At 50.5% G+C, this 11,116-nt stretch overlaps 1 protein-coding gene across 8 annotated transcripts; it reads left to right on the top strand.

The window, feature by feature from the left end:
* Positions 1-1,356: 1,356 nt before the first annotated feature.
* Positions 1,357-10,633, top strand: CFAP144 (cilia and flagella associated protein 144). 8 transcript variants are annotated; one of them, XM_072772627.1, is made up of 8 exons: positions 1,357-1,420; positions 2,238-2,418; positions 2,549-2,683; positions 4,614-5,153; positions 5,854-6,010; positions 6,517-6,576; positions 8,426-8,525; positions 10,442-10,633. In XM_072772627.1, exons 3-8 carry the CDS (start codon positions 2,680-2,682, stop codon positions 10,550-10,552), a joined length of 972 nt encoding a protein of 323 aa, XP_072628728.1. In that variant the 5' UTR covers positions 1,357-1,420; positions 2,238-2,418; positions 2,549-2,679; the 3' UTR covers positions 10,553-10,633. The 8 variants fall into 8 exon arrangements, with proteins under 8 accessions (XP_072628728.1, XP_072628732.1, XP_072628730.1 ...); XM_072772631.1 differs by lacking the exon at positions 1,357-1,420 and adding an exon at positions 3,207-3,323 and having other exon boundaries at positions 1,427-2,418; XM_072772629.1 differs by lacking the exon at positions 1,357-1,420 and having other exon boundaries at positions 1,427-2,418; positions 2,612-2,683.
* Positions 10,634-11,116: the final 483 nt, after the last annotated feature.

Here is an 11,116-nt window from a genome sequence, read left to right as displayed (position 1 = left end):
CGGGGCAGCACGAGCTTAACCAATCTTCCTAGAAGTATAGGCACCGGCAGGGAGTTACAGCGGGACCCCAGGAGGGCGGGGATGCCCTCAGGCTCCAAGGGGCACTAACAGACACCTGCGCCGTAGAGCGCGCACCACACACCTGGGCCGAGCTCCCTAAAGGGCTAGTTTCGGAGATCTATAAAGAACTTATTAAACTCAACACCAAAGAAACAAACAATCCAATTATGAAATGGGCAAAAGACATGAACAGAAATCTCCCAGAGGAAGACATAGACATGGCCAACATGCACATGAGAAAATGCTCTGCATCACTTGCCATCAGGGATATACAAATCAAAACCACAACGAGATACCACCTCACACCAGTGAGAATGGGGCAAATTAACAAGACAGGAAACCACAAATGTTGGAGAGGATGTGGAGAAAAGGGAACCCTCTTACACTGTTGGTGGGAATGTGAACTGGTGCAGCCACTCTGGAAAACTGTGTGGAGGTTCCTCAAAGAGTTCAAAATAGACCTGCCCTATGACCCAGCAATTGCACTGTTGGGGATTTACCCCAAAGATACAGATGCAGTGAATCACCAGGACACCTGCACCCAGATGTTTCTAGCAGCAATGTCCACAATAGCCAAACTGTGGATGGAGCCTTGGTGTCCATCGAAAGAGGAATGGATAAAGAAGATGTGGTTTATGTATACAATGGAATATTACTCAGCCATTAGAAATGAGAAATACCTACCATTTGCTTCGACATGGATGGAACTGGAGGGTATTATGCTGAGTGAAATAAGTCAATCGGAGAAGGACAAACATTATATGGTCTCATTCATTTGGGGAATATAAATAGTAGTGAAAGGGAATATAAGGGAAGGGAGAAGAAGTGTGTGGGAAGTATCAGAAAGGGAGACAGAACATAAAGACTCCTAACTCTGGGAAACGAACTAGGGGTGGTGGAAGGGAGGAGGGCGGGGGGTGGGGGTGAATGGGTGTCAGGCACTGAGGGGGGCACTTGACGGGATGAGCACTGGGTGTTATTCTGTATGTTGGCAAATTGAACACCATTAAAAAATAAATTTATTATAAAAAAAAAAAGTTAACTAGCTGGAGGCATGCACTTCCCACTTTGCCCACACCTGCTTCCGATGCATTCTCCTGGTGCCCAGCCCCTGACTGCAGCACAGCCCTTTGATCGATCTTTGCCTAGTGAGGGGCAACACTACATGTTCTCCCAAGGTCTAGGGACTCCTATGACATTTCTTCTGTCTGCTTTTTCCTGGGATCACTCTCCAACCTCGCACCCGGGCCGTGTCCCTGACTGGTGAGCCTGCTGACGTGCCCAGAGGGAGGGGCATACACGTCATAATGGGCATTGAGCCAGCGGATGATGCGAGGGCTGGCGTGGGACATAATAATGGGTAAGTGTGAGCTTATGTCCAGTTACTCGTTTGGTCAAGATGAGTAACTAGCCAAACGCCGTTTGGAGAAATGACAAAAAAGCTGCCTCGGATTTCTTCTTCTCGACCCCAGGCTCCACCTACGCACTCTAATCCTTCCTCCTCCCGACCCCAGACTCCACCTACGCACTCTATTCCTTCCTCCCCTCCACCCCAGGCTCCACCTCCCCACTCTAATCCTTCCTCCTCCCGACACCGGACTCCACCTACCCACTCTATTTCTTCCGCCTCTCGACCCTGGGCTCCTCCTATCTACTCTATTCCTTCCTCCCCTCCACCCCAGGCTCCACCTCCCCACTCTATTCCTTCCTCCTCTCGAACCCGGGCTCCACCTCCCCACTCTATTCCTTCCTCCTCTCGAACCCGGGCTCCACCTCCCCACTCTATTCCTTCCTCCTCCCGACCCTGGGCTCCACCTCCCCACTCTATTCCTTCTGCCTCTCGACCCTGGGCTCCTCCTACCTGCTCTATTCCTTCGTCCTCTCATCGTCCAAAGCCGCTTCCTCCTGTGTGTAACTCTTTTCGTCCACAGAACACTCCCCAGCCTCGGCCACCTCTCTCAACTCATAAGCCTATCTCTTTCCCTCCTGTTCATAGTGCTGTCCCTCCTTGCCACCCTAACATACAGGTTTCCCCACCCAAATCTTGCTCTATTCCTTCCAAAACGTCCAGTCCCCGCTTTTTTTTTCTCGCTCCTGTTCCCTGTTACCTCGATTTCTACTTTGCTCCTACTCCCCCTCCCAGCCCTTCCTAGACTTTAAAGTCTTATCCTCCCCAGCATTCCAGCCAACTCCATCCAGACCTCCGTGATTCACAAATCCTATCCTGGAGAGATGATTTCCCTGTGAGTGGGACGGTTCTGATATCATCCAGCATTGCCAGAACAATCGATCCCCAGGAGCTTCACTTGGTGAATGTTGGGAACTCAAGACAATGCCAATCAACATTTAGCTTGGAGGGTAAGCCTTGTCCATGATGGTGTTTTCACCCACAACATGGTTATCATACTATTCTCTGTATGTTAGCTTCATCCTTGTAAATCGCCTTCAGATGCCAGATACCTTTAGCAAGATCCTTTTTTTCCAGTAGCCGGCCTGAATGAATTCAACACTTATAACTGGTTTCTCCATGGAAGTTGGTCTGTGACCACAGAGCAAACAGCAAGACCAGGGACACAAGGTAGAGAAGAGTGAGTGGAAATCATCTCATCTGATCTCTACATGGGTGAGTCCTATTGATCTGCCCTGGATGAAAGTGAATGGGAGAATGGGTGACCCCTAAAAACTCACACACAGAGCCCATGGCCCCTATTATAGATGGAAGGATGGAAGGTTCTTTGGTCTGGTTCCTCCAAGACTCTATTGTTCTGCATCCTAGGATTTGTGGAAATGTACTAGGGACTTTCTGCCTTTGAGAGAGTTCTCCTGCAAAAAGATAGGGGGGGCCCCATTATGTTGTCATCGAAGCTCTGACAGCTGGACCTCTGAATCCCAGGAAATGGCAGGTACCAAAGCCTAGAAGGCAAGGACACATCTTTATCCTTTCCAGATGATTGCATCAGATAAGCAGATGGTATATACATGTGGTTATATATTTTTTATTTTAATTAATACAATATTTTAATATATTAATATTATAATATTAATACTATAAAAATATATAAGGTCTAATATATAAGGTCTTATATTATTATATTATATTTATATATTAGATATATTTAAAGTCCTCTTCTCAAACCAATATATAGATTCAGTGGAATCTCAATCAAAATTCTAGCACATATATCTGGAAACTTGACAAGCTGATTATCATTTGGATGGAGAGGCAAAAGAGCCAAGAATATCCAAGACTCCCTTAAGAACCGGTAGGAGTAGTTTTTCTACCAGATACCAGGACTTACCACAAAAAAATTGTAGTAATTAAGATCGCATAGTAGTAGTGCCAGGATATAAGCAAAAGAATTAGCAAAGTTTTCTGGTAATGATAGATCTGGAGTAGAGCATGCCACAGAGAAAACTTGGGCTAGGGGCTACAGAGTCCAGATGGGTTTTGAAAGATTACACGTGGGCTCATTATAAATAGGTTTCCCTAGACAGACACAGGGGAAAGAGCCCTCAAGAACAAGGACAAGGAGCACCGGGATTCAAAACAAGGAGCCATTCAGTAGCTAGCTGGGTTCAGGAACTGCCCATGTGTTCTGTACAGGTCATTGCTCTAAACTGTGTCCCACACTGACACACATCCTGGACTACGCTGTGTCTTAAGTGAATGAACAGATAGATGATTAAATGAAATATTTTGTGAGAGAGCACGGGCTCTGCAAAGTGTAATATAGGAAGTATCTAGAGTAGTCAAATTCCTAGAGAAAGGAAAATGGTACTTACCGGAGCCGCAGATGGGATGGGGCCATGGGAAGTTGTTCAGTGGGTACGAAAAAATTCTGGAAATTAGTTTCACACAATGCAAATATGCTTAAACCTCCTGAATCACATCCTCAAAATGTTTCTACTGGTAAATCTTTTTTTTAAGATTTTATTTATTTATTCATGAGAGAGACACACACACACACACAGAGGCAGAGACCAGGCAGAGGGAGAAGCAGGCGCCATGCAGGGAGCCCAACGTGGGACTCGATCCTGGGTCTCCAGGATCAGGCGCTGAGCTGAAGGCGGCATTAAACCACTAAGCCACCCGGGCTGCCCTCTAGTGGTAAATCTTATGTGTACTTTACCACAGTGACATTTTTAAAATAAAAAACTGTGAAGTCCTCACGTTACATACATTAGGAAAGGGTTCCTCGGTATATATTATCCCACCTGTAATAAGGGACAGAGTAACTTTTTCAGATTGGAAACCTCCGTTTTGCAAGCTAGACGGGGAGAGTTCTGATCCAGGCAAGGACTTTAAATGGTACAGGTCGGGATCCCTGGGTGGTGCAGCGGTTTGGCGCCTGCCTTCAGCCCAGGGCGCGATCCTGGAGACCGGGGATCGAATCCCACGTCGGGCTCCCGGTGCATGGAGCCTGCTTCTCCCTCTGCCTGTGTCTCTGCCTCTCTCTCTCTCTGTAACTATCATAAATTAAAAAAAATTAAAAATATAAAAAAATAAAAAATAAATGGGACAGGTCTCTGACTCCTCCCCAAATCTCTTTTAGCCAATGACTGTCGAAGGGGCGGTGCAATCAGGTCCCTAACCTCCTGGGCCTGCTGCCTGGCCCTGGGTCCCGTCCCGGCTGCTCCAGGAGCCGACCCAGGAAGCAGGCGGAACCTCGAGAAGCCGAGGGAAGGGGAGTCGCCGGGCTTCAGGCTTCGGAAAGAAGCGAGGCAGGAGAATCGGTTCTGGAAGGAGGGGGTGAGGTGGGCGGCCCCGAGGGCTCCAAGGGACGCTGTGATCATGGACGCCGTTGCCAGGAGACCGCGAGACGCCGTTGCCGGGAGACCGCGAGACGCCGTTGCCTGGAGACCGCGTGACGCCGTTGCCCGGAGACGGCGCCCCGGCCCTCCCGCGGCGGGAGCCGGGAGTGCAGCGAGCAGGAGCCCGACCCCGCCGAGCCCCGCCGCCCTGGCGCGCCGCCCGCAGGAGCCGCTGATGCCCGATGAGGTCCACCAGAACCAGATCCTGCGAGAGGTGTATCTCAAGGAGCTTCGAACCCAGAAACTCTCCACAGAGTATCACGTGAATCCCCTCCGCAAGGGTGAGTGAGGGGCGCCCCGGGGCGGGAGAAGGGACGGGGTGCGGGCCCCGGACAGGAAGGAGCGGGGCCCTAGGGCGCGGGTGGCGTGGACGGAGATGCCTTCTCTGACCTCGCCCCTCCCTCCTGTGTTTCCCGCTGGGACTTGGCAGCGATGGGGGTGAGCTGGAGGCTGGAGGGTCTCGCTCCACATCCCGGCGGAGACTTTAATACGTTAAAATGCACCCACAGAGGGATCAGATAGTATTTTTGTGGCCAAAAGGTAGGAACGCTTTGGAAACTTGCTTTCTCAATAATTCTATTTTCTAGCGTTTTATGCTTGGTTTGGCTGTTTGTGTTTTGGTTTATATGCTAGTTGTGTCTGTGTGTGCCAACCTTCTAGGCTTCTTTTTTTTTTTTTTTTTAAGATTTATTTATTTATTTATTCAGAGAAAGAGAGGGAGGCAAAGGGAGAAGCAGGCTCCATGCAGGAAGCCTGACGTGGGACTTGGTCCCGGGACTCCAGGATCACACCCCCGGCTGCAGGCGGCGCTAAACCGCTGCGCCACCAGGGCTGCCCATCTTTCCAGGCTTCTGATATTGTCTTAGATGCTCGGAAAATTCCAGAGCAGACTCAGGGCCCTCCTGAGAAAATGGCCCTGCTCCCACTGCTCAGGTGGCACGTTTCTCGGGGGTTGCCATGGCTGCCCCTGAATGCCACTAGGTCTCAGATGGAGCCCCAGGCTCAGGCACCCAGCCACTGCCCAGCTCTCTTCCCCTGCACAGCCCATGAGGATCTCAAACTCACCAGTTGGAACACTGGGAGCATCTGCACCTCTCCCCCAGCTGCTGCTGCTCCAGACTCTCTTGTTTGAGCAAAGGTACCGCACTTGTTTTCTCTCCAAAGTGAGAAGCCTAGAAATCCTCCTGGATGCATGTGTGTGGACTCTGCACCTGGGCTTCACCTAGCCTTCTGGGTACATCCTGCTCCATGTCTAGCCTTGTTCGGTGGCCCAGGATGTCTGCAGCACTGTAGCCAGTGCTGTTTGAGAGAACATTCTGTCCCAATCAAATAGTCTCTACAAATCTTTGCTGCCCAGAATGCTGGCCGTTCGCCCCATGTGGCTACTGAGCACTTGAGATGTGTCCAGTGCACATGTAGAATGGATTTCTAATTCTACTGAATTGTAACTATTCAAATTCCTGTAGTTCCATGTGGTTGGTGGCCACTATCCTGGGTAGTGCCACTCTGGATTGTGAAGTCCTTGAGAGCCGAGTTCCTAGTGACCCCCAGAAAATACTCAGCAGGTGTCTGGCCTAGGGTGAGTCTTCAAGAGGGCGAGGCATTAACGTGTAACCTGAACCTATGCCGGTGTTTTTTCTACAGTTCACACAATCACCAGAAAGCCCATGTCTTGGCACGAGAACCTGGAGGAACCTGCAGATGGTAAGTCCCGCGGTTTGGGAACAACACTGAGGTACAGCACAGACAGGCAGGTGGCTAGAGAGACCTTTCAGGGTAGCGTTACCTTGGGCAACACTCTGAACCCCTGAAAACTGGATGGAAACCCACGAAGCTCACAGGAGCTTCAAGCATAGGGCCAGTCCATTAACTCTCAAGTCCAGAAAAATCCTCCTAATGGCCTTCCCAGTGCATTCATATATTCATTCATCAAACATTGATGAAACGTTTAACCAAGTCTGGTTCTGCCACTTGTTAACAATGTGACTTTGAGCAAGTAATTTTAAATGTCTCTGAACCTATCTTCACATAGTGGTGAGGATTAGACAACATCACGTAAGTACTCAGAACACAGAATAGTATTATTGTATTGCTGAAATGGAAATGCGGACTGTTTTGATTATTACCATGTGATAGTCCCTCAGATGGGGCCGGGAGTGGAGACCTCATACCATGATGAAGGAGACAGACAAGTAGGTAAAGAGTAAAATTAGAATGGCAACAAAAGAACACACAGATGCCCCTGGTCAGACAGTGGATTTCTGGGAAGGCTTCTTGGAGGTGGAGAAGGTCAGGGATCAAAGACTAGGAGGACATTCTGAGTTCTTTGGAAAGACAGAGGAATGAGAGATACCAGCATGGCCCAAGATAGGGCGGTAGTTTGGCCTGGCTGGAGTATACTGGTGCACAGGGCAGTGCTCAGAAACAATGGAAGAGAGGTCTTTGGTGGAGAGCCCTATCCTTCCTGGCAGGCTCTCTCCTCCCTCCCTCCTTGGAGTAGAATTTGATGGAGGAAAGATGTGAGGTTGATATAGGAGCACAGGGTAGGCAGGTGGGGTCGGCAGGAGGAGGGTGGATTCCATAGCAGAGTAGAGACAGACAAGTGAATAGACCAATAGAGTATCGGCAGGGGAAGTGAGGATGCTATCCGTCCTGAAGAGAGCAGTCAAGCTCGAGGAAGGGAGAGGAGTCCAGGCCTTGCAGCACTAAGATTAACAGGCAGCGGGGGACCTGAAAGCTAGCCAGGATTGCACTGCTAACTGCTTACCCTGAGGATGCACTCAGCCGGGGGCCAGGTCCTTCATTCTCAGCCATCTTGCTGAGGTGGATATTGGCCTCAATTTACAGATGAGCAAAGTGAGGCCTGGAGAAGGTAAACCACCCGTCAGGCTAGTAGTGGAAGGGCCAGGAAGGGCTGACTATGAAGCCCAGTTTCCTGCCGTTGTCAGGCTGCCACCCTCAAATTGACACTTGGTAGGGTGGAACCTGAAAATGAACCCTGTGCAAGTCCTCAAGCTAGGTAGTTACAGATACACACATGGGGTTGGCAGCCCTAGCTCTTGCAGTACGGAAGATGTGGCCTCTTACAACCCTCCCCTGCACTCCGTCATGGCCATATTGGCCCCGCTTGCTCCTGCCTCAGAACCTTTGCTCTTGCTTCCTGTCCAGTACTTCCGTCTGCCTCTGCCTGTGGCTGGCTGCTGCTTGGCATTGGGAGAGGCCTCCCCTCACAGTCCTGGTCTAGAGTAGCCAGCCCTGCCTGTATCTCACCATCAGGTTCGCTTGTCCCCTTGTGTAGTGTGTCCTCTGTACCCCCAGCTAGACGACCAGCTCCAGGAGAGCAGGGACCGTGCCTGCCACACTCTGTTCTACTTGCGGGGTCCAGAAGAGTGCCTGGACAGAGTTTGTGCTCAACAGATATTTGTTGCAAGATGAGTGTTGCAGGGTCTTGGCAGGCCCCCGAGACCAGCTGCTGAAGCCGGGCCAAAGGACCCAGGAATTCTCGGTCCCAAAGCCTGCTTCCCTCATGACTCATGCCTCTTCTCCCAGCCAGGTTCCTCAATCTTATCCACCATGCCGCTCAGGGGCCACGGAAGAAATACCCAGACACGCAAACAGAAAGCCAAGAAATTGGATGGGACTCTGAGCCCTTGGTAAGTGTGGTTCCTTGCCTTGGGTAGGCCCAGAGGCAACAGAGGCTGTGGCTAAGAGAATGGTATATGAGGCCAGACAGCCTGGCTTTGAACCCTGGCTACCACTTACTAGCTGGGTGACCTTGGGTAAGTCATTTAAGGTCTTTTGTGACTGCGTTTCCGCAGTGGAGCATAAATGGAGATATTACAGCATGAGGTAGTATGTGTAAGGTACTTAGAACAGTGCCTAACCCACAGCAAAACACACCTCCTTTGATTGGTGAGGCTCCAGGAGCACTGAGGAGCCCAGGAAATATAATTGTCAGCACATTACCTCCCTAGATGACATAGGGCTTCTGGTGCTAAGACGTTTCCAAGAACTTCCTGCCACGTTTGTCTCTTACGTTGCTCGCATCTTTCATCACACGGAAGGCTTCAGTTTTGAAGTAGTCAGATGTGCTGGTCTTTTCCATCCTGGTGTCTGGGCTTTGTGTCTTTCTTAGGAAAACCTGCAATATCCAGAGTAGCAAATGACTAGCTTTCCTTTTAGGCTTTTCCTCAAGTTGTCGTGTCTTTTTAACACATGGCTTTTAGGCCATCTGTGTGTTTTGCCCCTGAGGTGAAGCTGGAGACGCTGATCCTTAGCTAGATCAGAACTTCCTTCGTTCTCTCCAAGGCACCAAGGTTTCGGGCCCCCTGTCTCCTTGCGCTTACTGCTCCTGCAGCCACCTCCTGACACCTAGCCTCTAATCCTTGGGGAAGTCCTGCTCATCCTTCAGGAGCAGCCAGGAGTCCCCTCTTTATAAGGTCCCATTAAGGAACGTGTGCCCCATGCTCTCCACCGGGCAGATTTGGGCACCTTGCCCATGTTGTTCTGGAGCATTGGGTGCCTCCTGCTCCCCACCATTCAACCCAATTCCATTATCAATGTAACATGGTGGCTCTGGAGCCAGACAGCTTGAGTTCAGATCCCAGCTCCCCCACTCTGGAGCTGTGAGACCTGAGGAGGAATGGAAGGGAAAGCTTGTAGCCCGACCCGGGTCTAGTCACGGGCTTGTCCTGGCCCCTTGGTCTGTTCCCAGTTGTCTTCCTCTGCTGAGGGTGAACCCTTCCCAAGAACGGCCCACATCCTTAGCTCTTGCCTTTCTACCTTTCCACCGTGTGGCCCGGGCTTCTCACCCCTTTCTACAGCTCTCGTCTGGGGCATGTGGCTCTGCCACAGGGCTGCTGCAGGGGGATTGGAGTAAATAGCTCAGCTCTAATGAAGGAAGAGAGGTAGGGAGGTGGCTTGAAGGGGAGACGAGAGAAAGGAAGGGTGGAAGAAGAAGGGAGGAGGGAGGGAAGAAGAAGAAAGGAAGGAGGAATGATGGAAGAGAGGAAGGAGGGAAAGAAGGAAGGAGGAAGGAGGCACGGAAGGAAGGATGCAGAGAGGGGGGAAGGGCTTAGGAAAAAGCTGCTCATTTACTCCAGCTTCTCTTCGCCTGTGGGGCATCACCCTGGGGAGAGCAGACTGGGAGACCAAGGGGTCCAGCAGGGAAGCCCCACCTCCACAAAGGTTGCTGAGCCTGAGAGAGCTGCATGAGCCCCAGTGTAACTTAGGGCTCCCTGCCCCGAACACGCAGACAACTCCAGTCCCAATGTGAGGACACTGGGGAAGCCACACTCAAATACCTGCAACTTCTGCCCTCCTGGTAAATTTGAGGAAAATGTATCCATTCAGTTAATTGTGTAAGTTAATCTTACAGCTTCTCTAAGATGGACGTGTCAGAGCGCTTGCTGTTGCTTCTCCGTGTAACCACGTCAACAACGTCCATTCTTTCATCTTATGATCGTGTGCTGAGCCCCTGGGGTGTGCTGGCCCAGGCCCCACGGACTTTGAACTCAGGTCACCCTTCCCCCCGGGGGATTCCTTCTGATGCCCACGATCTCCTCTCTAGGTCAGCCCGGAACGTGATGACCGCAGGCTGAACCATTTCAGGGTGCACAGCGACATCACACTCTACAAGGCTAAAGTGTGGAGCTTGGGAGAAGATGATCGCCACACATAGTGTTCAGCGCCCACCTCAGCCTCGTTCCTGAAACCCAGCCTGTGTGCTGCGTGGATAAATAAAGATGACTTTCAAGCGTCAGTCTGACCTTTCCTTTGTGGAGTCTCACATTTTTCTGCCTGCATGCACTGGTTCAAATCCTTAATCTTGGGGATTCCTGGGTGGCCCAGTGGTTTAGCACCTGCCTTCGGCCCAAGGCATGATCCTGGGGTCCTGGGATTGAACGCCACATCGGGCTTCCTGCGTGGAGCCTGCATCTCCCTCTGCCTGTGTCTCTGCCTCTGTGTGTATGTCTCTCATGAATAAATAAATAAAATCTTAAAAAAAACAAACCACACAAATCCTTAATCTTTTAAACTAGTGTCAGAATTCCAGATTAAGATGCCTACAATATTCCCTCTGCCTTTCATGACCCCAATAGTGAATAATAAAGAAACAATATTGTATGAGCGCACAACAGAGAATGGGAGATGATCATCGAAGTCTGAAGATATATTTAGAAGGTGGAAAGCTGATGGAAGAAGGTGAGGAAGCCACAAATAGGATGCACTGAATGGGACACCT

The sequence above is a fragment of the Canis lupus genome, chromosome 13 (assembly GCF_048164855.1).
Source record: "Canis lupus baileyi chromosome 13, mCanLup2.hap1, whole genome shotgun sequence".
NCBI classification, from domain to species: Eukaryota; Metazoa; Chordata; class Mammalia; order Carnivora; family Canidae; genus Canis; species Canis lupus.
This window is presented reverse-complemented; position numbering and strand designations above follow the sequence as displayed.